Here is a 25,227-nt window from a genome sequence, read left to right on the forward strand (position 1 = left end):
CAACAGGAGGTGCCCCCTCCCCCGTCTTCACAGGGCGGATGAGAGCACACCCCTCCTCTGTCTTACTCGTAGGCTCAGGAGGCACCTCACCTGCTCCTTTCCCCGCCACAGTCGATGTCCACCACGTTCCACATCACGCAGGAGTCGTCAGAGATGACGATGAAAGGCCAGATGTCCTGCGGCTTGATGCCCAGCTCCTCCTGCCGGCTCCGCTCCAGCTCCAGGTTGTGGTAAGACAGCTCCTTGATGAGGAAGTGTGCGGCACCTGGAACGGGCACGCCCACCCCGGACTCAGGTCTGTCCACACAGGACAAAAGCCCCACTGAGAATGAGAATTGCTCATCGAGGCCCCACCTCCCCCCAAACCGCCACCTCTGGGTAGCCCTGCTCTATATGGCTCGTGCACCCACTTGTGGCCGTTGATGCGGGACAGAAAATTCTAGGGGAGAAACACTCTCCAGTTTGCACACACATTTGTTTGCTTATCCTTTGCTTTTCTAACATGAACGGAGAACGAGTCAAATCAATCACCAAACCTCGAAAAGAATATTCAAACACATCAAAAGTGCCTTAAGGGATATGGGGAGGTTATCACTTTGTGAGGGGTATAAATGTCTAACTAGTATATTGTTTTGTACACCTGAAACTAATAATAAAAAAATTAATTTAAAAAAAAGTCCCTTAAAAGTCCAAAAGCTTGATGACAAATGTTTAACTCTTTCATTGCTAGAGCATTCTCTCAAGTCTCTGTTCCCAAAAACTTAACCGAGTGGGCATGCTACAGGTCCCTACCAACTCCGGCGCTGTTGAAGATGCTTGGCAACACCAGCATGATGTGGTTGGGCCAGTATTTCTTATAAATAGCCATCTCGTACTCCTTGACGACCAGCACATGCAAATGGCTGGCACCGTCCATCGCGTGGTACAGGTTAAAGAGTCCGTGTTCGTGACGGCCAGTTGTTGGGGTGAACGTCGGACTTTTTATATATTCATGACTCTGGAAAGTAGACGCATAAGGAGGGAAAGGGTAAACATAGCCACAATTATTCCCCACCCTTTGAAATGTGACTTTGCAGCATCTTCCATCAAAAGACAGAGTCGATTTCCACACTCCTTGAATCCGGCTTAGCCTTGCAATTTGCTTTTACCGATAAAATGCCGTAAAAATGGTGGTGTGCCAGTTCTGAGCCCGGCTGCCAGAGGACTGACACATCCTGCCCTCTCTCAGAGCCCTCGCAGGAACAAGCCCGGCCTAGCTGTTGGAGGAGGACAGCCCACACGGAGCAGAGATGGGCACCCCACTGAGGCCATCCTAGCCCAGCCAGCCCCAGAGGACCCGGTAGCCAACCAGGTACAGGAGAGCACGCAGCCAAGCCCCTAACGACCCAGCTGAATGGAGCCCAAACTGCTAGCCCACAGAATCAGAAGCTACGTAAACGTTTGTTTGGGAATGGTTGCTTAAGCAACCCAAACTAACTGGCATATATCAGTTAGCATCTCTCTCGTGTTAGCATCTACCCCTGTTCTGAGTACACACTGCTCCTGTATGACTTAAATACCCCAGTCACTTACCCATATTCCCTAGCTATTTATGCACTCAGGCTGGGAATTTTATGGAAAGAACTATGTTTTCTTCACCCTTTCCTCAACTATACGTTCCTCGGGCTGAGCTAAGTCTTCTGCTCCCTCTGAATTCCTCAAAGCACCGGCCACAAAGCTGTGAGACAGCTGGTGCTCAGAACCTGTTCCGATTGGAACAGGCTGGAAAAGGCAGGGATCCTTGATCGCTGCAACACCCAAGCCCAGCCCATGGGGTAGGAGACACCAAATCCCAAAGGCTTCTCTGGTACTTTATAAATGGTTTCAGCACTGGGTAAGAGGCTGCTGGGTCTGAAAGGCCCAGCTCCGTGGGTGTCTGGCCCTCTGGAGAAGGAAAAGTAGCAGTTACACAAAGTTTCCAGTGACTGGGGCTGGTCGAAGGACAGGCAGCGAGTTCGCTGAGACTGTCTGAGATTCGCTTCCAAATAATACAGGAAGGCAGAAGAGAAGAACAGATGAAACAAAACTGGCCATGAGTTACTAACTGCTAAAGTTGGGTAACGGGCCCTCAGAAGTCATACTACTCTACTGCCATGGCCTCTTTAAATGTCCTGTAACAGAGAGCATTAAAGAAAAGACAGTGGAAGCGAAGAAAGTCCTCCTAGCACTTGTTACCTTCCAGGCACTGTGCTGGTTCCTCAAGTCAGTTACTCTAATAATTCTCCCCATGAGCTTCTGTAAGATTTATTATTGCCCAAGCTTACAGATAAGGAAACTCAGGCTCAGAGATAGTAAGTGGCAAGTCCAAATAATATAGCTAGTAAAGGGTAGAGCAAGGCTCAAACTTGACTCTAAGTGACCCCAAAGCCCTCATGTCCCCCAGCTTCCTCCAAGTTCCATCACCATATTGGTCTCTCCTTCCCGCCCCACGTGCCTTTGACTCATCAGGCAACTACAGTCTCTGGTTCTCCAGCTCAGTGGTCAGTTGCAGCCACTGTGATTTGACCCACTGGACTCAAAGCCAGTACCTTGTCTGTGACGAGGGGCAGCCGCATGCTCTCCAGCTGGCCTCCAGGTTGGCTGAAGACAAAGTGGTGCTCCTTGGACTTGGGGATGATGAAATGGAGCTGGATTTCCTCTCCTAGCATGGAGTAAGAGAAGGCAAAGGCGTGCAGGGTGGACTCATAGAGCTGAGGTGCAAGGGGAGAGGACAGAGCTCGTCATCAGAGGCCGGTGCTCCTTCCAAGAAGAACCCAGGCCCATCACGGCTGTGCCTACACACAGGTCACTGCCACCTCTGCCCCACGGCACGAGAAACCCACCGGTTGGTACCCGTACAAAGTGTGGACGCCAGGTCTTGCTACTGGAGGACACACCCACCCAGCTAGAGCCTGCTCCGGTCCCTGATTCTGATCACACTTCACCCACGGCCGCCACTTCAGGTGCCAACCCCTCTGGATTTGCCCAGGAGAGGTAGGTTATCTACTAAAGCATTCATGCTGTAGATCACATTTCTCATTCTAATAAATGTGTTTTTCCATCCTACATAACTACACGTGTAGCAGCACATTACTAAAACAATAAGAATTGCACACACTTATACACTTCTATCTCACTTACTATGTCCAGCACCTTTCTGTCCCCTTTGTGGTACAGTTAACAAGCGTATGAAGAAGGCACTGCCACCATCCCCACTTTATGGATGTGGACACTGGTATCCAGAAACCTTGGGCTCACTCCTGTCCGCAAGTCTAGCCTCACCTCTAGTCACTTCGTCCGAAGAGCCCCCTTACAGCATATCTGTGCCAGCCTGGCTCCACCTAAATTATGTGATGCTCCTTCAGGCCTCAGCTCAGATACCCAGAGAGGGGCCTTCCCTGACCCCTCGCCCTTCCGGCTATGGAATGACTGAGGCCTGGAGAGGGTGGACGCAGGCCAGGACACGCCGGCTTTGGACTCCTTCTCTAGAACCGCAAAGCCCTTTGGGAGCTGAGATGAGGGAGACATAGATTTTGACCTGGGAGGCAGCACAGAGAGACACAACTGAGGTAACTTCATAAAAAGGGTCCAGGGAGCCTTGAGAGTTGGGGGAAAGAGGACAGAATGAGCAGAGGCACTGGAATGCTAGCAGGGAGCTAGTGCACACCCCTCAGCTCTCCTCCTGTGGCCAGATGTCCGCCCCCTGCAGCCGTGGCCCCCAGACCTGAGTGCAGACCAGGCGTGTCCAGCCAGAGCACAAGACCACCTCCTCCTTCTTTCATGTTCCATCCTGCTCTTCATTCACTGGCGACATTTACTGAAGCGACCAGAGACTAAAACCCCAAGTCCCCTTTAGTTCTCTAAATTTCAAAATCAAGAAAATGTTTTCACTTAAATTTTTCTCTGCCTGAAAGAAAAATGATCTTCAAGGGTTGGAAAAAAATGTCAGCAGAGTTTATCTGAAGCAAATTAGATTTCTGATGATTTTTAATCCTTTAAAAAAAAATAATTCATATGTATTTTCTAATTTTGTCCACAATAAAATTGCATAGTTTTAAAAAATTAGTGCTAAAAGAAGACTGTGATACTTCACTGGTAGCCAAGCTCAAGGCCTGGCCGACTTGGGAAAATCAGAGCCACTGTCTTCTGCTCCCTCTGCAAAAGGGACAGATGGACCAGCCAGCTCTGGCCACCTCAGGCCTTTCTGGAAGCAGCCGAGGACAAGTGCTCTCCTGCACACCTGTTTCCCGACCAGGTGTCTGACTGACTCGCACCTTTCCCTTGCTTGGGTCTGAAAGAAAAAGAAATGCTAGGTATAAAATCCTAGCCTCTATTTGTTTCTACATTACCAGCCTCACAGGCCCTCTGGAAACCTCCTCGGGTCTATTAAGAGACTATTCCAACATAGCTTTGCCCACATCAGGCCCCTCCTTCGAATTCCCACTGGAAAGTCCACATTTGCCCCACAGCACACAGGTCTTTTGTGGTCTGGCCTCTGCCCACCTTCCCAGCTTCCTCTCCTGGGACCTCCCACCGCTAGCACTTTATGCTCCTGCAATTCCTGACCAAAACCACTTCTAAGTCCCCCAGAGACCCCAGCTCTCCCCTGGTGCACATGCTGTTGCCTCTCCTTCTACTTGCCTTGGCCCCTTGGCAAAGTCTTATTGATTCTTCAGAATCCTCTCCTTTGCTCCAGCCCGACAGTATCTTCAGTTACAAAATGGGGATAACACTATTGCCTCATGGGGTTTCAGTGAGAATCAAAAAAGAAACTAGACAGGACAGTATCCTTGAACAGATTACAGGTGTGGCTTGAATACAAACCTTCCCCGGGTGACCAGCCAGAGCCTGGGACAGCCAGAGCCCTGGGCCAGTAGCCTTATCCATTCAGCCAGTGTCCAGGGCAAATGACATCGTCTACCACATAAAAAGGTGGGGAAGTACTGAGATATAAAAAGTGCCTAGCACGCTGCCTGGCACATACTAGGTGCTCAGTAAATGCAAACTCTTCTCCTTATCTACATAATTTCTATGTTTCAACCCTACTGCTCTTGCCGGCTTTACATTGTTCTGAAGTTTTGCTCAGTCCCTAGACTGATGAGTCATGAGTATACCTCTGGGTCTGTGTCTGGTAGACAATAAGCACTCAGGATGTGCCTGCTGCACTGTACTTTTAAAATCGCTAAGACGTAAAGAAAAGCAAGACATGTGCAGTCAGTGAACGGGCCTCTCATAAATGTGAAACCGGCTCATCACTGCTCTGTAGTGCCAGCGGTCATCTCACAGGTTATTGAAGGGATCTGAGGATGCAAGTAGACCAGGAAGCAAGGGCTTCCAGAACGTTCCATCTCCCACTCCGGAAGGAAAACATAAAGATAGAACAGGGAAACAATAGCGTTGGCCAAGGGGAAACACGCGGCAGAGAGCTGCCGGGAGCGCCCAGAGGGCTTGGCACGCGGGACGTGCGCCCGGCGCCCTGCCGCCTACCTGGTAGCGCGGGTGGAAGCCCATGTACTGGTGGCACTGCTCACAGTGGTGGTACGTGTTGTACGCCGCGTACTTGGACAGCCGCATTCGCGCCGTCTGACGCCGCGTGTACAGGTCCTCCGGCTTCCGGGAGGTCCCTCTGTCTGCAGGAAAGCCCCAGCGTTACAGAGCAGTGGGAGGCAGAACAAATGTCCTCTCCCCTGTCTACTCAAACGGAAACGACCGGAAATGCCATCACAGGAGTTTGTGGGATCGCCTCTAGCTGCCTGGGCCCTCGGGTGACTCAGCGGGGCAGAAGCGATAGTCTCAGTGGGATGAGTAATGGGCTGTTCACACGGCGGCATCTGACTCACAGGCCCATCTGTAAGTTTTATCAACACACAGTCAAGGATTTGCTACATGACAGTGTAAATCCATTGCTGGTGTAATATGCAAATACTGTAATGCAGATGAATTGTCCCCATTTTTTCAGGTGACTTGGCAGCATTAAGATTTTAGCACCACTTTCATGAGAGACTAGCCTTTGTGAAGGACCCTGCAGTGAAAGTGATCTGTTCTGAGACCCATAAGGATACAATTATCGTTTGAAATGGAAACTGCTGAGCACTTTCCTCGCACATTGCATTCACCAGACTTCCCTAGTCAGCATTCATAATCACACTGGCCACTGACAGTCTATGTTTGCTGATGGTGACCCTGAAACACTGCAGGGTCATAATACTGTGAAAGTCAGTGGTCCCTGAAGGAGGAGGGAGAAAACGAGGCCGAGGGAGGAGAGGGAAATACGTGCCTGTTGTTACCCCAATCCCAGGTCATAAAGATCCATGTCTTTTATCCCCTATTAACCGGGACCTTCAGAATATTCTGACCATGACAAACACCACGACTGTCCTCGTTATTCTCAGCACCTGCTGTGCAGCAAGTCTCCTTCCTTCATGGGTTTCATGAGGAGCCCTTCCTTGTCCTCTTCCAGTGCGGTGGTGACCTGAGCTCTCTCCTGGGCACCGCTGGTTAATTCACCACCACCAGGTAATCAAGGCAATCACTAACAAAACTTGGCTGTTCCTGTAAGAGGCTAGTCCCATGCACTTTGGAAGAAGATTACACAGGACATTTAAACGTCTGACCTTCACTCTTTATAGCCTGATGGTGTGAACAAATCAGGCTGGCATCCTCATACTTGGGGTCGTGAATAATGTAGTCAAAAGGCAACGTCTTGAAGAGCTCCAGGTCCGGCCAGGGGTCACTGAGCTGGAGGTAGTGCCACTCTGATTCTTCTCTGAGGTCTACAAGATTGGGAGAAACACAGATATGTGACAAAACAGCAAGTGACAATGATTTATTTTAAGCGCGCACAAGTATTACTGAGTCTGTGGGTTACTAGGGGAACACCACTGGATCTTGAAGACTCTTGGCACGTAGCCCATTTTCAGAATTGTTCTACAGAGGCGTTCATATCAACCTCTATCCAGAGGAACAGCCTTATACTGTTTCTTATGAGATGGATTTGTTCTTCTGACCCTCACACTAACTTCAATCCTCCCAGCATACCTACCCCTCCCCCGTGTGCTCTGTGCTTCTCCCCAGCACCATCCCCCAAATATACCACTCTGGTTCCCACCACCGGTGGAACCTAATGGAATTCTCTTTCTTGCTCTTCTATGTAAATGCTACCCAGCCAACATGGCCCAGTTCCTATCACTGCATCTCTGGAAAGCCTCTTCTAAGTGCTCAAGCCCACTGCTCTCTCCTTCCGGATGCCAACACCACTCGTGGCGCAAAGCACATTTTTACATTTGCCACATTGTCACCTTACATTATGATTGGTGTGGTCTATGCTGCTCACTAAACGCTTTTTGGTCAAAACGTAAAAAAAATCTAGTTGATCCAACCCCAATTATATAACACATTGATTATACAGAGGGTGCCAAAGACATGTATACACATTTTAAGAAAGGAAAAAACTGTATTAAAATTGTGATACTCGAAATATATCAATAACAAAAGGTGAATACAAGTCATGTTTGACTTCAGCAATTATACGAGGTGCTCAAAGTGGTTACCATCAGCGTAATTTTAATACAGTTTTTTCCTTTCTTAAAATGTGTATGCATTTTTTTGGCACCCTCTGTATATTACACACATATACACATCTATCTACAGGCATTTATCTTTCTATATTATATACATGGGCAGAATACATGTTCATAAGAAGGAGAAGAAAGAAGAAGGAAAGGAATGTTTATTGTGTATTTCTAGGTGCTCAGTGTTTCCTATGTGTAACATAATCTAATCTTCACAACACCCTGTAAAACAGGAATTATCCAGTTTTTACCAAAGAGAAAACCCGCAATAAGAGAGCATTTAAGAAAACGGGCTTTGAAATTTAAAAAATTGGGTTCAAATTCAGTCTTTATCATTGGCGTGTGCCAGAAAGTGAGGAGACAGAAACTCAACGGGCCTGTTTTCATCTGAAATACAGTTAATTTTCATCTGAAATATAATCCCAAACTGTTAGGGGAAACCAAAGAAAACTCAGAGCTGGAAGAGCCTCTCTCCTTCAAAGGAAAGACCAAGGGCTGGGTGGGCTTCCTCGGTTCCAAATTTTCTCCAAAATTCAAGCACAGTCAAGAGCATCTGAAGAAGTTCTGTGTATGAACATGGCAGGATTTCCCTCTTTATTAAGGTTGCCTAATATTCAATTGTATGTACACACTGCATTGTCTTTACCCATTCATCTGCTGGTGGGCATTTATACCTCCAGGGACAACACATGGTTGTTGGCATATCTCGGCAATTGAGAATAATGCTGCAGTGAACATGGAAACCGTGAGGTGATGGATATGTTAAGCAGCTTGATTGTGGTGCTTATTTCATAGTGTACACGTATATCAAGTTGTACACCTTAAATGTATACCCCCCAAAAGTGCTGTTTAGACGCCAGGCAGCCTATTGGTTCCCTTTCTTTACAATACAGACAGGACTCCTTAACAAATTTTAATTCCCCAAACAACAAGTGTATTTACCAGACCAAGCTTACGCGCCACTGGGACGCCCCTATGAAGAGGAAATGGAGGCGGTGCTCTACAGTTAGCATAAAATAGCTATTCGGAGTCTTACCTCAATCAGGGTAAATTCTGTTCCGGGAACAAGGAGAAAAGGCTGTTCCCCACATACCATCTATTTCCATTTTGCCCCAGGATATTGACCTGTATGCCAGTTGCCTGAGCGGGGAACCTCCCCTGATGGATAACTCTGCTTTCTGGAGGCAGCAATCAAATCCAGGTCAGTGCCAGCTCTGCCACTGCCCAGCTGGGCTCCTGAGCATGTTACTTACCAAGGAAATGGATACAATCTGTCCCATACCAGGAATAACAACATCTACCTCGAGTGCTGTGCAGAAAATTCAATGCGGTCATTTATGTAGATTACCTAGCACAGTACTTGACACATGGGGGTACTCAGTCAAGAGTAGTTATTTTTAGTATGGTGATTTTATCCCACAAATGCCTCCCAGGCACTCTCCTGACATTGAGCAAAACAACCACAAGGGAAAGATCAGAGCACCCCACAAGGCCCTTGGGGTGAGTCTGATTGTCAGCCTGAGAATTCCATCTAGAAAGTAAAAGACACAAGTCACTTGAGAAGTTGGTTCCAAGCCCGAGGGTCACCAGCGGAGAACTCACTGATATTGATCTCTTCCTCATCGTAAACATCCACTTCCGTCAGCCGAATGAGCATTCTGGACAAAATACTGAGGAACTGCAGGTAGGCGCCTGTCTTCCCGATCTGTGAAGACATTGAAATCGCGGCCAAACGTCAGGACGCCCGGCCTACGTGCTGGCCCTGGCTGGGGCACCTGGCATGCCACAGCATCTACCTCTTTTAGACATCTCACCTAATTAAAATCAGAGCCTGGAGAGGGAATGTGGTCTAAAGAAACGTGGCAGGCGGACAGATGGACAGCCACAAGCAGGACACCTGCCTGCTTATAAGTCAAGGTAAATGGTCTCGTTTTAACTGTCCACATTTTTTAAGCTGTTAGAAATCAGACTTTATCACAAGCTGAAGACAGTTTGCTTCAAAAAAGTACACTGCCAATATAAAACAATTTCTTAGGAGTCTTGTATAAATTGCAACCCGCTGTTCTTATATTATTCAACATGTCTACAGTAAGATAACAAAATTCATTGTGCAAGACATAAAAAGTTGGCACTCCTTTCTCTCCTCCTAAGTCCAGGAAAAGAAAGAAAGTGATTTTTCTCTTCTTCCTTCTCTTTCTCATAGCGTCAGAGAGTCCCCTCTCTGTCAGCCCAGCACCAGGACAGTATACTATTGGTTATAGGTTTATTTTGGTCACAATTGGCTAAATGGGTGCCTGTCAGTTACCCTAGAACCCTTCCCTCCCGTTACTCTAGAAATGTACCTTCCAAGTTCTTACCTCAATGCCTGGTTCCAAGTAAGTACTCAAAAAATATTGATGAATGGAAATAACTTTAAAAAAATATGAAACAACCAGCAGAAGCTTCAGACAAAATATTTGCAATGCATATAACAGACAAAGGATTAAAACCCATAACCTCTAAAGACCTCCTACAAAGCAAAAGGAAAAAGTGAAATGGCCGAAAGGATAAAGAAACCAGAAAAATCACTGTACAAGAAGTACCAATGGCCAATAAATAAATAAAAGTATATTCAACCTTACTGATAATACAACCATAAAATACTATTTTCCCCTTATCAAATAGGCAAAATTTTAAAAAATTGATAACATCCAGTAATGTGAGGGTATGGAGAAACTGGAATTCACTTTTTCAAAACATTTTTGTTTTTTCATATTTTAAAAATAATTACAAAAAGCAGTATATGCTCACTTAAAAGTTCAAGAAATATAGATCAATAACGAAGTAGAATATTCACAAATCCCACTCCCCTTCTCAAATAACAATTTAGTGGCTATTCTGTTAGGGATTTTTTTAAAAGGCATTTTCACACACAGAGACACACACACACACTGATTGTTTTTCCTAATTGATATTACCCTACGTATACATTATTCTGCAACTTTTTAAAAAATTTCAATATCTTAGAGAAATTTTGTTGCCAGTCTGTAGAGATCTCTCTCAAATTTTCTAAGGTTCAATGGCATGATCCAGTTGTACCCAAATTTATTCAACCAACCTTGACCAATGGAATTTAAATTGTTTCCAGTTTGTTTTTCACTATCGTAACCAGTACTAAAATGAACATTCTTGTACACATTTTTGTAGGTTTGCATTTCTGGGGATAGATTCCTGAAAATGAACATGCTCAGTGCAAAGGTAGCACATCTCGAATTGTGACAGTGACGTACTGATGATGGGGACAGTGGTGACACTGCATGCTTTCCATGGTCAGGTCATATTCTAGGTGCCCTATCACTATTCTCTGGTTTAATGCTCTCATCTATGACATGGGTCCTACCGCTTTCCTCATTCTCAGATGAGGACCCTGGTGCACGGGGAAGGCCGGGACCCACCCAGGGTATCAGGTGATGTTTGAGTCATAATTCGACCCCAGGCAGCCCGCTCCAGGGCCCGCCTTCCACCTCTGCACTGTTTGGGCAAAGCCCTTCCTAAGACCATACCAACCAACAATCCTCCTCACGAACTCACACTAGACACTCCGCAGATTTTTGCCACTTAACAGGTGAAACGGCCTTTCGTTGTCAGGGAAACGCAATGAGTTGGGGTAGAGTTGGGATGCTGACAGCTCTCCTGCCTCCCTGTTATGTTTCACCAAAATCGTTTAGTGTTAGAGCCAGTAAATCACACAGACTGGCCGTGAGGACCAAACAAAATAACGTGGGAAATGCAGAATCGCAGTCTGAAGAATCGAGGGGTACCCGTAGAGAACCCTTCAACCTCCCACATCACACAAACGAAGAAGCTGAGGTGAGAGGACAGAAATCACCCAGCCAAGGGTGGCAGGCAGGTCCCAACCTCCATCCGCGTGGGGGGCCATCAGAGAAGATTCTGCCATGGGACGGGCAAGACGAATAAGGGGCCACTGTCCGTGCTAAACCTGCCCTCTGGCCTGAGCACAAGAACCCCCACGGAGTCCGGGCCAGGGCACGACACACCCACCTGAGGGGGCCCACTGAGCAGCAGCCTGCGCGGGTGGAAGCTGTCCACTCGGCCCTCGGCACGGTTGCCATAATCCATGTGGCTGGGCCGCGGCACTGTCCACTGCCGGTAGTACAGGGACTGCTCTGTGGACGTCATGGTCTTGCTGAGCAGGGGCCGGAAGGAGCTGGCCCACATGACCGAGTGGGAGGGCAGGAGTGAGGCAGCCTTGGGCAGGCCACTGCTGTCGGTGGAGGTGACCATGTCATACACCAGCTTGGGCAGGAAGACAACGGGTGGTTGCTGGCAGGCTTTGGTCATGGAGCAGTGGGAGGCCTGCAGGACGAGCGTGCCAGCAGCGGGCACCGTGGACGAGGAAGACGAGCCAGAGGAGGAGAGCTGGGAGGACGACGAGGGGACCGACACCTGGACGCTCTTCTGGCTGGTCCTGAGGCCGGAGTCAGGCTGGGGGGCCAACCCAGGGCTGTGCCTGTTGATGACCACTGGACCCTGGCTCGCTCGGAGCCTCTGTTTGTCACCAGGGGCCCTGCCCTCCTCTGAAGGGCTGCAGGGTTGCGGGGTTCTGGCCTGTTCCCCCTGCGAGGGCCCCCCAGGCTGAGCAGAGGACTCACCACAGAGCGCAGAGCCTGGGGAGAGAGGAATGAGTTAGTCGTGCCCCAGAAAAGACCCGTCCTAAAACGTGATGCACGCCTGTTTCTGCAGCACAAACTACCTTTACTTGACAATTACTGGGAATTTTTGTCAACAAAATTCCCCCTCTGGTTAGATATAAACTCTTCTGTCCTATGACAAACCCAGGATCTGCTGTGCACAGAGAACTGGTGACACTTATATGGTATGACTTTGCCCCCCACCCCAAAGCCCGGCACACTGCCTCAAAGCCCTCTCCTCTTCTGCAACCCCTGCCCTAATCTGTTCCAGAACCTCTCCCCTTCGGTGCTCACCCTACGCTCATGCTTATGGGCAGGTTGTTTCCTTTCTGTGACTCTTGCTGCTCAAGTCTCACATCTGCACCAGCACGGTGGTGGCAGCAAAACTCACAGGACTCAGTCGGCTTTCCTCTAATGCTCTCATCACTTAGCTTTAGGAGAATTCAAGATAGGAAATGCAGCACGCACAGCAGCTACTCGAGTATGGAGTTTCTTTTGCTCCTCCCCACGCAGACCACGTTGAGAGCCAAGGAGAGTGTGGGTCACCTGAACACACAGGAGCAGCACCCTAGCCCCCATCTTTTATATGGGGGTATATACAACTGAGGCTCCCCAGGAAAGCAGGGCCGACAGGACGCTGCACCTCTACCTTAGCTCTGTTGTTTCCCAGGATACGAGAGAGGCTGCTTCTCAGGCAGGCCCGATGCCCCTTTTCCCTTCCCCTTGGCAAGGCTTCCTGCCACCCTGCACACGTGGTTCAGCCTGCACTCCACTGACCACACCTCAGGCAGCCTCCCCTCTGGACACGAGCTCCCCAGAGGGCTGCCCTACTCAATACTGCAGCCTGCGTCTGCGCTGACGTCAAGGCCACAGCTCTATCTCCTGCGTTCACCTGTGAGGGACACCCTGCCCACCTGGCTCATTGTTACCATGGGCTGCTTGAGGAGGGGCAAGAAGAAAGGAAACCAAAGCTGCCCGCAGGCCAAACCCCTGCTGTGCTCTGCAGGACACCCCCCACTGCACAAACTCTCAGCCATACCCTGACCCCAGCCAGGCCCCCACCTGCACCCTGACACCCCGCAGGGCCACTCACTGAGCCCAAGGACACCTGCAGCTTCATGCCCTGAGCTTCCTTTGCCTGTGAAGTTTCCACCCCCCCATATGCTCTCCCCCCCCATACCGTCTCTTCCAAGTCCCTGTCAAATGTCAGCTACTCTCTGAGACCTGCAGTGACCAACCCCTCCCCCAAAACCCCCCACCTGAGATAAAATTCATTACTTCTTATATATCCGTAACCATAACCCTCCTCGTGTGAATACGTGTGCCCAAAAAACACTGCATCCCTATTGCCACATAACATGGTTTATGAGGAACCATGAATTCCCTGGGAGCTGGTCCATATCTTATCTGTCTTCAATGCCAGGATTCAGACATAAAGTAGATTCTGGATAAATGAGTCTGATATTGTTTCATGTGTGTGGGTCCTAATGGCTCCCAGAGACCAAGGCGTCCCTGAGGGCACAGACTTGGGGCATTTTACCCACGTTCCCTGCTCCCTCCAACAAGTGCAGTCCAGCTCCTGGGGTCCGTGAGCCCTGCTGCCCCTGATGCTTCCCCCTCGGTAGAGTCTTCTGGGTCTACTTCTCGCTGCCCTCAGACTCCATGGCAACACCTCATTCAGCCTCTCTCCTGCTGATTCCCCAAACCTGGGGAGCCCCGAGGAGGACGGCCCTCTGCCACCACTATCTTCCCCCGTGAAAGGAGCCATTGAACCTTGCTGTCCGGCCAAACTCCTCACAGTCCCAGACCTAGTCCTGAAAACGGTTACTATCTAGAAAATCCAGTTCTTCAAAGATTCCCTTCTCTTTCCAGTTCTGGGTGAAATAAAGGATCTCTGTTCATTCTCTGATATCTCAAGAAAACGGTCCAGCTGTGGGCTCTTTCCCACCTGCAGACTTACTGGACGCCTTAGAGGAGAGGGGTGAGGATGTTGAGTCGTGGGAGCAGGGCCTTTCCCTCTTCACGGGGCTCCTCTTCTCCGACGTGGAGCCTGTTTCAAAACACATGCACCAAAAACGCCTTGTAATCATTGGCCATATGTTCGCCCAGCACTTTACAGTTTACAAAGTGTGTTCACACCTGTCATCTCTCCCCACCCATCCATCCATCCGCCATCTTCCAGGTGCTCCCCTCTGACAGAGCACTGACAGGACAGGGTAAAATGCTGGGTGGGCTAGTGAGGCCCTCCCAGCTCAGTGGGGGCTCCCGCCCGTGAGCTGCATCTGTAAGGTGGTGTAAGGAGTGCAGAGAGAGGGGGGCCTGGGAGCCCAGAGGCCAGGCTTCCACCCAGCACAGGAGGGCAGGGTCAGAAAACTCTCTGGAGCTGACCCCGACCTGAGCCCCGAAGGGCCAGCCGGGGTTCCCAGGTGAAGCACAGCAGAGAGGGAACTCAAAGCCGTGGGGAAAGCGTCTGAGGGGCTCAGAGGTGACAAGAGCAGAGCACAGCCAGGGCCCCACTCAAGTTGGGCATGGCCAGGAGCATGGGGTACAGTGGAAGGGGGGCTGGAGAGTTGAGAGGAGAGAATGGTAAAGCTAAACAGGTGGGGTGTGGAATGCCAGCGGTGTGGGTCACCCACGGGCAGCAGGGAGGTTGAGGCATTTTAATGTCAGGGTCCCATTCAGTTTGTGACAGAGTGCTACAGTGCCAAGGAAGGCAGCTCTTTCAATCGCTGTTCTACAGCGAAGCACTTTGAGGCTAGGACAGGTGACACGATCTGTCCAACGTCACACAGGTAGCAGATGGAGGAGGAAGAGGAGTCAGTCGTCTGACGCTACTTCCATCTCTGCACTACATCACACCCCACACACACTTCGCATTTTGGTATTAACAGCTTTTCGTTTCTTCTCGCTATGCTCTTGACTGCAACCAAATGTCTCACACTGCTCTGATTTACACATCCTATTAAAAATATGATGTTGGATTTTCAAGTCTGCAAATGAACTGGCCTGTTTTCATAAATCAAAATAATGGACACATATTGTCAAGTTGATTCACATAGAGGCAATAAGCCAGTGAATCTTTTACTGGGTAGTAATTCCACCAACAAGCAGAACAAAGCATGAACCTGAACCCTAAGAAATCTCCGTTTTTCTTCTTATTCATTAAGAATCCTAGAGCTGGGAAGAACTTACTGGGATTTTCATTTTTATACCATCAAAAAAAGGGGGGGGGGGGAAGCAAAGTCTGAGCTGAATGAGAGATTTGTCATTTCCTCCAAAGACGTATCTAGATAGCTGTCACCCAGAGCTGCTGGCCAAGGCCACGTTGAGGGGGACAGCTGTCTAGACAAGCGCAGGCCGACCTTCCGTCGCCAGCTCCTCATCCTCGCTGTCCGTGCTGCTCAGCTTCTCTGTGTCGCTCTCCAAGGCCTCGCCGCAGACCCCTTTCTCCAGGGGAATCTGGTTGCTCACAAAGTAAGCAGCCAGGCCCAGCTCCTGCTCCAGCGCTGTTCTCACCAAGCAGGAGGAGTTGATCAGCCGCAGGTCACAGTACCTCAAAGACCTAGGAGGAAACAGAAGAAGGTGTCTGTCAGGGGCTTTGTGCACATGAGCGCCGTGCTGGGCACTGAGGGAGATGGTGGGCAGGACCCACAGCCCACTTTCCCCGTTAGGGCCCGAGGACTTGTGCCGATGGAGAGGCAAACAGTATCACCGAGAGCCCTTCGCAACACAGTTGGTGTCACGGTGTCTCCCGGGGCACGCCCCCGTATTTAGTCAGTGCTGCGTGTAAGCGAAAGAGCACCGACTTGAGTTAAAACGAGGCTCGAAGCCCAGCTCTAGTGACAGGACCGTCCACAAAGGTGCAGCTCCTCAGAGGCTCAGGATTGTTTCCTCTGAATCTTGGGAATGAATATTAATAACAATCTAAATATATTGCTGTGAGGGTTACATGTGATAAGTGGACATTTACTTCTCCAATCAATATTTAAAATGCGCCAGGGACTGTGATGCTGGGGATAAGATGGTGACCGAGTCATCATCACATTGGAAATGAGGGCCCGTCTGGGAAGACAGACATCAGCAAGTAGTGAAACATTTGGAGGAAGTAAGCAGAGGACAGGCCCAGGGGTGTGCAGCGGGAAGAGCAAAGGGCTTGGAGAGAGGCACGCTGGATTCCAACTGGTCCTGCAATGTACTGCTACGCAGCCTCAGGCAAATGGCCTTTCATTTGCCCACCTAGCAAACAGGATAGTAATACTACTGCTGCAAGGAGTGAATGCTATGTGAGAAGTCTCACACAGAGCCTAATACAAAGGAGGCATTCAGTAACTGCTTGCTCACATTTAAGATAAAGACATTGTCTTAGTCCTTAAGGAGTTGAAGAATAGAACAATTAATCCATGTGAAATAGCAACAACCAAGGTCAAACCTTTGGAGTCCCTTTTCCTGGCCTGTGCATACACATGTGCAGCGGCCTTGAGTGAGTGGCGTGTGGCCCAGTGGAAAGAAGCCAGGCTTTGGAATTGGGCAGCCCTAGAGTCCACTGTCAGCTACACTGGCTTAACCTCTGCATGCCTCAGTTTCTCCATCGGTCATAGGGGACCACTGCAATAATACCCTTCCCCAGGGCTGTGGCAAGAGTAAAATAAGATCAAGCACAAAAAAGAATCTAGAAGAATAACAGCACATAGCAGGAACTCAGTAAATGCCAGCTCTCACTACTCTGTTACACAAGCAAAGACGTGCAAGGGCCATGAGCATGGCTGCCCGCTCCTCTCCATGGGTTTGAAGAAAATCTTTAAAAGCCAACCTGTCACCACCAATTCCAGCAACTGCGTTACTGGAGGCCCAGTAACCTCTGTGTCTGCAGATCTGTGTAGAGCTCTGTCTGCAGATCTGTGCAGCTCTGTGTGGAGACCCTGGGAGATACCAAGCGGGCTTGCAGCTGTCATCAGCTCGGCTGGGATGGCTCTGGGGAACACAGCCTTTGGGACAGTCAGCCCTGTGTGCTGGGAGAGCTGGCTCTTCCTGAGTGGCATCAACCACTGCCCTCTTCCCACCTCCTGCGCCACGAGGGACCAGCTGTCACACCAGCCTAGACCCCAGCGGGAAATGTAGCCCGACACCCCAAAATGTTCGGATACGTTCCTAAATGGAACAGCCATCCCTAACACACACAGCGACCCCCACACACACATACTTGGGGAGAAAGTGAGAGGCATCAAACCTGTCTCCAGAGCAGGGAAGCCCTCCCCCCACAGAGCCTGGGAATAGCCCTCACCACACCTTCATGAGCCCAAATGGTACCTGTCAGAGAATTAGGAAATGGGGCCCAGACCTCAGACACATTTCACCGCCATCAGCTGGAAAACCCTCGTAATAAAGATAGATACAAACCTCTGGTGACCAAGATTGTGAATGCGCCCCCTAGAGTCAGACAGTGGAAGGCCGGCCTGGCAAACCCCCCAGCTGTGGGCCCAGGGGTGTAGCCCCTTCCACTCACCTTGGTAAAGACTCCCCATGTGGGTCCATCCCACTGAAGATTAGGATGCAGGGCAGGCCCTCCAACTCCAGGTACGTCTGAGGTCTCCACTCTGCATCCTCAATTTTCTGCCACATCTGCATATAATTAAGAAGACATAAAACCTAAGGCCCCTGACTTCCCAACTAGCCCATCTCTAGGGGACCTTCATGGCCTCCTACTGACTTAAAGCCCTTATGCCACATCCTTTGAGAAGAAGGAAGCTATCCGGACTGCAAATAAGTAAGTCATCTGCTCACCACTGTGCTCCTAGCTGCGTAGCTCCCTGCCTGGCGTGGATTGGCTGCTCAAGAAACACCTGCCAACTGAATGATCTTTGGGGGATGGCACATATCCTAAACTGTGTCTAATGTTTTTGACTGTGTTCCTCAATCATGGCACTGTGCCTTTCGATCATAGTTCCTACTCAATTATTGTTTCAATCGTCTTTCTAACCCTTCTGCATTTTCCATCACTCATAGGTTTAGTGAGAAGCTGCTATGTGCCAGCCACTGTGCTAGGTTTGGGGGGCTGAGATCTCTGGGGCCCGTTCCTGCCCTCCATCACCTGGAGAAGAGCCAGGTGACAGACAGGGAACACCCAACCGGCCCCAGGTGTGGGGGAGGGCCCCAAGTGTGGGAGAGGGGCAGCTCCTGAAAGAGGAAAAGGCACTGAGTCGAGTCCTGCAGGCTGACAGGCACTAGCTAAACAGAGGAGGAGTAATGCACCGCCGGAAGAAAGAAAAGCATGCTACAGCCAGCAGTTTCAAATAGCAAGATAGTGTGTTTGGGGAAACATCAAGGGGGTAGCATTTATAATTTGGTACCTCTGGGCTGAAAGACGGCGGTAGGGCTGTGGCAAGGGAGGTGGCTGGCGGGGTGGCGGGGTGTGGAGAGGACATCATGGACGGCAATGCTAAGGAGTGTGTCACCCTCTGCCTCCCCCATCCCCTTGGTCACCACGCCCCTCCTGTCCCTGACCATAGGGCTGACCTTGAGCTGCTTCACGAAGTGCTTCCCGACGGTGATGCCCGAGCTGGGGTTGCTCAGAATGATTTCAAAGTGCTGCTCCAGCGCCAGCCGCGCTCGCACGTGGGCCAGCCGCTCATAGGCCACGGCCGCCAGCGGCGAGCAGGGCACCCGCAGCAGGACCATGAGCCCGTGGCCACAGGGGCACTGCTTCGGGGAGTTGATGAGGTTCTGGGTGATCTCCAGCGTCTCCACCGACGTGTAGTTCTTCATCTGCGAGAGGCCGCTCACGGCCATCATGGCGGCTGCGTAGTGCTGCACAAGAACAAATGTCCTGATCACCGCGCTGTGCAGGCGGGGGAACCTGCAACAAACAGACAGACCAGGCCGTGACCCCGGGCCCGGCCAAGCCCAAGGACGTCCAGGGTGCTCCGCAGGAAAAGGGCCTTCCCTCGGCAAACAGGTAGCCCCCGTCATCCGCCACGCCAGGCACGGGCAACTCCCAGGTTACAAACAAGTCGTGCGGCCTTTCGAAGCTGAAACAGAAACCTTCCTTAGAAGTTAAATCGTAAACTATTTTGTGATTTCCAGCTTGGGAACAAAAGGTTTGTCGTAGCTGTTGTTTCTCTGGCACATAGTGGCTGCTCAATAAATATTTGTGCGGTGAATGAACAGATGAATAAATAAAATAAATGCCCAGTTAGTCGATCATCAGCTTAACTTATAGTTTCCTGAGGCAGGTAATTTGCCCCAGGTTCCCACTAGAAATAGGAGCGCCACCAGCGAAGCACATGCCCCAGACATGGGGGATTGTCCTAAAGGGACATCAATGCATTCATATCAAGTACAGTGACTTAAAAGAAACATAACTCAATGGGATTTAATTTGACAGGGAATTACAAATCAGAGCACACCCAGTCAAACCAGCAATCCCAGTTTTTGCTTGAGAAGCCATGGTGACCATATGTGTCTCCACACAAAGGTGGTAACCCTTCCCGTGACCACAGGCATGGCTGGGGCAGCTCTGACCCATGTGTCAGAATCACGCAAAGCACGCAAATCACTGTTTCTCAGCAGGAATAAACTGACACCCCATTTACACGTGATGCTCTTGTGAGTTTATTTCGCTGTAACGAGTCCGCAGACTCAGTGCCTTTTGAAGCAAAGGTAATTTCTTGACCTCCAAAGACAGGAACCTTCCCATGGCCATGGCACCCATGAGTTCTACAGGGCGGCCAGCCCACCTTCCAACAGCATGTCTGATGTCTCCTCCTAACCAGCATTCTTCTCCTTTCCTCTGTTCTTTCTCCTTAGCACTGCAATGACTTTATAGGTTCTATTAACTGGAGAGTTAGCTTAATTAGCAAGCTGCCATCACCAGTGCTGTCTCAGTGGCCCAAAGACTGCTTTACTCTGTCCCTGCTGCACTGGCCAAGGAGTGCCCAGGAAGGAAGAAAGAGGGAAGCATGGAGAATACAGGGTCGCCTGTCTTCTATATCACTGCCCCAGCTGTGGTGGCCCCTTGTCACCTTCAGCGAGGTGAGAAGGGAGGATGTCTCTTCGGCAGAAGCACACTCTTCTCCCCATCTTTGACGTGGTGGGAAGTGCCTACACTCAACTCCGTTCAAAGGACAAGCAGAGGACTAGCCCAATGTCTACAGCTTACTCAGCACTCAACACATGTGCCACAAGAGGAGAAACTGGGAGCAGAGAGCAGAGCACAGCAAAGGCCAGATCTCGTAGCCTCCATGTCAGTTCGTGGGGGCTTCTTCCCTTAGCATGTTCACGAGAGCTCAGCTGCCAACCCGTGAGCTGGAGAAGGGGCCTGATTAATTTCCATCAGCATCACAGTGCTGAAAGGTAGCAAAGGGATTGAGTTTCTCAGAGGGTGTGCTGGGCAACACGAATCCCATGAGATACTGGAGACGTTGCACACACACTCTAACCGTCTCCTCGAGACTTATAGCCTGTGTGGCACATGGAAAGCTCTGAGAACTCTCGTGGAAAAGAAATCCTTTTGTTAAACATAAAGTTCCTCAAGCACGTTTGACTATGGAATCCCTTTTGGCAAACAGCTATTAGTATCCAGCCAAAGCAGCATACGTTGGAACACAGTTTATGAAGCACATGTCTAAATTAATCCCTTTGTTGGCAAGTGAGAATAATGAGGTGCCACAAGGGGAGGCAGCAGAGCCCAGCTCGACACCCACAGTTAGTGGCAGAGCCCCGTCTTGTTTTGGATTAGACAGTCTGTAAAGCTTGGCCTGGCTTTACAACGTACAGACTGTGTGATGTCGGCAATCCCCTACCCTCCCTGGGCCTCAGTGTTCTCACCTGTAAAATGGCAGCATTAATCTACCTTACAGGTGTGCTATGTCAAGGTAAAAAGCTGTCAGACTGACTCTGCATTCATACCCAGGTCTATCATTTGCAAGATGTGTGGCCTGAGAAAGTCATGGGATCGCTCTGAGTCTCATTTGATTTACAAAATGAGATAATAATAGCAACAGTCTCCAAGATGTGGTGAGGATTAAATAATAAATAAGATCATGAGAGTAAGGCTCTTGGAACCGTGAATGGCACAAAATAAGTACTCGCTAGATGATACACAGAGGAAACAAAAAATGAAACCGACCAGGATTGTCACTATCGCTTCCTTTAGGCCTTTTGGAACCTTACTCCCCATTTTGTTGCCCTCCCTTGAGTTATAAACACGCGATCCCACATTCCAGGATATTTGTACCCATTCTCATCTCTAAAATGTTCTGGGGCAACAGTGTGAGATATCACTGGCCCAAAACGCAGGGCAAGAAATAAACCAGGGTCCCTTTAATGGAAGGGCTGAGTCCCAGAGAGGGAGGGAGATGGATCGCGTCCTGAAATTGCCTGGCTGCACACACCTCAAGTTGCACTTGACGTCTGAGCACTGTTAGTGACTTCAAAGACAGACATGTACCTTTTTCCCAATGCGGTGACCATGGCCTCAAAGGAGCTGTCGTATCTTAACAATGGGAGGCTGTGTCCCGAAAGAGTGGACTCGATGAACTCTGACAGCCCAAAGTATTTCTTGTTCTCAGGATATAAATCCGCTCCCTAAAACAGAAGAGCACCCGTCACTCAAATGTCACATTTTCAGGGGCTCAGCGCACAGACGACCTGGACGGGCCTCTTGATCTAAATTGTGTAGACTCTGCAGTCCCTTGGATGACATTTGATTAACTTCTTTCCTCTTGCAGACCGAGTGCACAGAGCACTCCATACTAGGGCATGGTCCATCCCTGAAAGTCCAGACTTTTTCATTCATGTGACCCACTGTGTTCGCCAAGGAGGAAACCAGCCTTATCTTTTTTTAGCATACAACTCTCTTTGTTAAAATCGCTTCTTTCCAACAATTTTAAGCTGGCTTTAGGAATAGGAAAATCAACTATCTTGCATTCAGCTGCTATTAAAATCAACAGAAAAAATACATTTCTCTAACCAATTTTACTCACATTGACATAAAATGACTCCCAAACATCAGAGCTCAAATTTCAGAGCACAGCCAAGTTGGGAAGTGGTTAAAATTACAAACACATGAACTTCACCCTCAAATAGCACAGAGGTCAAGTACGAGGGCTGTGGAGCCCGCTGGGCTGGGTCATATCCTGGTTCTACCCTTTTCCAGCCACATGGCTTTCGGCAGTGGCTCCACACACCACCCCCGCCCCACCCCCGCCCCACCCCACCCCCGCCTCATCTTCTCCATTTGTAGATCTCTGATCCTAGCACCTCCGTCTTATATGAGTTCACAGGCTAAAGCGCTTAGGACAGTGCCAGCCCTGCTCACGGTTAGCACTCCATAAACAAGGGTTACAACTGCCACTCATTCTGAATCTTTGGGACTGCAGCTCAGCAGCAGTGTGTTTTAAAGGTTCTTCAGATGACTCTGAGGCACTTCAAAGAAGTCCAGAAATTGATGTTTGCTTATTGCTTGTGTCATTAACTAGAATCCAACCACCCAGAATTCTCAAACCACAAAAACTGTGTGGGGCGGCCAGTTAGCTCAGTTGCTTAGAGTGCAACGCTCTTAACAACAAGGCTCAATCCCCACATGGGCCACTGAGAGCTGCGCCCTCCACAACTAGACTGAAACAACTTGGAGCTGATGGGTCCTGGAAAAACACACTTAAATAAAAGAATTTTAAAAAAGAACTGTTGCGATCTATTTTGATAAGAAAATGACAGGTGATAAACTAAACCCTCACCTGATTTTTTGGGTGTGTGTTCAGTTTGAGGAAGGAGATTTTGAAACTTGTTACTTAAGGATGCAGGAATAGGAAAAACGGGAACATTTATAAGGCTTCTAGACAAAACCTTTTCTGTTCCAAGATTGGGGAAGCCAACTGATGTATTTCGGGAATGTTTTAAAGACCAAGAAGGGTCTAAAGCTAAGTCAAATTAATGATCCAAAGAGCTGGGCCCCACTTGGCCCCCAGCTATGCTAGTTAATCAAAATCTCTACTAAACAGGATTTCTCGGGACTCGGGCCACTGCCACACCAGGCGCAGCAGCCAGCGGCACTCACGCACATTGTTGTAGGACGCAGGCCAGTGGATCTCGTTGTACGGGCTGATGAGGGTGTGTTGCGTCTGCAGCGCATATGGGAAGGAGGTCACGTGCAGCGTCACGATGTTCGGGGCCTCCTTCACCTCCCTGCAGTTGAGCAGTCTGTCCACCAGTCCCACAGATGGGTCACTTTGGGAATAGAGATTATGAACAGTACTACTGAGGGAAGACAAGGGGGAGAAGTAACAGTAAGTGCGATGACTAATACTGATCTATAATTTTACAAGGATCAAGCAGCTGCATACATTTATAACTGGCCCCACCCCCTCACGTTGCCAACACTCGAAGCTTATGGCTCTGCCCATGACCAGGAAACTTACAAATCTTTTAAATGACTGTACTACAGGTGCCTGTCAGGGCCTCCCCTGATACTCATTACTGATTAACAACTCGGCCGGGACACAGTATTTATCGATGATTGTCTGCGGAATACACAACCCCTCTCCTCCTCACAGCCATTCTCATCCAGCAGTGTTCACTGAGTGGCCCTTTCTCCCTTGGCCCAATCTCATTGTTGCCAGTGCCATTAATTTATTTTCTCTAAAGTCCTACTGACTTTGGAATGATCCAAAGAAGATGTAGAACGGTAAATTCTATGTATACGAAGTTTAAACGTATAGGAACGGAACAGAAAGCACTTCCGACAAGGAGCCTGGGAGACAAGGAGCACTCAGCCTATCTCTACGGGACGATGGCCTCCGCGTCCTCGTCCGCAAATCTAGGGGAGTAAGAAAAACCAGCGCTTCACCTCATCGGGGAGGCAGGCAGCCACTCTGAGAAACCTACCCCCAAAATAAATATTCACCCAAGAGCTTTTGATGTAATCTGGGATGTTTAAATTCCCCTTAGCCCCATACATGGACCCAAGATGGTAAACCCTTTATCTAGGCATCTTCAAGGCTCCGCAGGCCCTAAGCTTCTGCGTCTATGCTGAATCAAAGCCTTCCACCACGAGCTGACCCATGGTCTTCCGTCCTGCCTCAGCCACGTCAGTGGCAGTGTCTAAATGCACACTTCCAAGGCCAGTCTCATGGACGCGACTGAGCCTCATGAGCCTCATAAACGACTGGGAGTCCTGCCAGACTCCACGCTTGACGCTGTCTGAAATTCATCTTGATTTACGTTCATTTAAATGGAGTAAGTAAAATCAACCCTGAAGAAGGGCAGTGCTAGCCATGACCCATGGTACTGGAGCCAATGGGACATCCATCAAGAAGGGGCCTAGGCCGAGCTACTCCTGGCAGGGTCCCTTCCTGCATCAGCGTGGCGACTTGTTACTCTGTCATTAACACCCCCACCCCAGCCCTGTGAGGTTGGGCAAGAGGCTCCCCTTCTCTAGCCTTAGTTTCCACAAGGGTACCTTTCAGAGGCTGCACTAGATGGTCCTCTGAGATAGCACCCACCTATGAGGTCCTGAAATACATCTGTGGCATCTGCTAACAGATGCCAAACCCCACAGCACTCAGCTTTTTAAGGCCATGCCCACAGTCCCAAGTATCATCCACATCCATTATTTCAAAAAAGGCACATGTCAACTCTGCCACGTGCCAAAGTCATTCTAACCTCACAAGATCCCAGTGGGCGTGGTCGTGGATTAGGACGAAGAGGGTATGTGGATTCTGAAAGGAGTTTTGCAGAAAGGACTTAAATTTTGTCTGTGCCTCCGCATCTAGCTTCAGAACGTACTGTTCTACCCTCTGCTTGGTCATGTGCTCCTTTTCCAAGCCAAGCTCCAGTAAGACACCTGCAACACAGTAACAACACATCAGTAGCTTTACCACAAACACTGTCACAGGTTTCGGTCACTCAGCAGACACCTGATGATCAATCGTCACTTACACTGCCGGCCTGTG

At 49.5% G+C, this 25,227-nt stretch overlaps 1 protein-coding gene across 8 annotated transcripts in view; it reads right to left on the reverse strand.

Annotated features, from left to right (window-relative positions):
• GREB1 (growth regulating estrogen receptor binding 1) overlaps positions 1-25,227 on the reverse strand; it is a 128,157-nt gene that overhangs the window by 8,517 nt on the left and 94,413 nt on the right. For 3 of the 8 annotated variants that reach the window (XM_088796291.1, XM_088796292.1, XM_074331693.2), the window contains exons 15-28: positions 24,938-25,118; positions 23,338-23,533; positions 21,726-21,862; positions 18,794-19,133; positions 17,784-17,899; positions 15,643-15,842; positions 14,229-14,330; positions 11,631-12,256; positions 9,192-9,294; positions 6,633-6,791; positions 5,506-5,648; positions 2,568-2,729; positions 793-997; positions 91-265 (exon numbers count right to left, since the gene is read on the reverse strand). In XM_088796291.1, coding sequence (XP_088652417.1) covers positions 91-265; positions 793-997; positions 2,568-2,729; positions 5,506-5,648; positions 6,633-6,791; positions 9,192-9,294; positions 11,631-12,256; positions 14,229-14,330; positions 15,643-15,842; positions 17,784-17,899; positions 18,794-19,133; positions 21,726-21,862; positions 23,338-23,533; positions 24,938-25,118 — 2,845 coding nt within the window. The remainder of the gene's footprint in view (positions 1-90; positions 266-792; positions 998-2,567; positions 2,730-5,505; positions 5,649-6,632; positions 6,792-9,191; positions 9,295-11,630; positions 12,257-14,228; positions 14,331-15,642; positions 15,843-17,783; positions 17,900-18,793; positions 19,134-21,725; positions 21,863-23,337; positions 23,534-24,937; positions 25,119-25,227) is intronic. The other 5 variants (XM_074331694.2, XM_074331695.2, XM_019750957.3 and 2 more) reach the window with 3 other exon arrangements.

This window comes from Rhinolophus sinicus, chromosome 2 (assembly GCF_057876585.1).
Source record: "Rhinolophus sinicus isolate RSI-liver-muscle chromosome 2, RSI-T2T, whole genome shotgun sequence".
Lineage (NCBI taxonomy): Eukaryota > Metazoa > Chordata > Mammalia > Chiroptera > Rhinolophidae > Rhinolophus > Rhinolophus sinicus.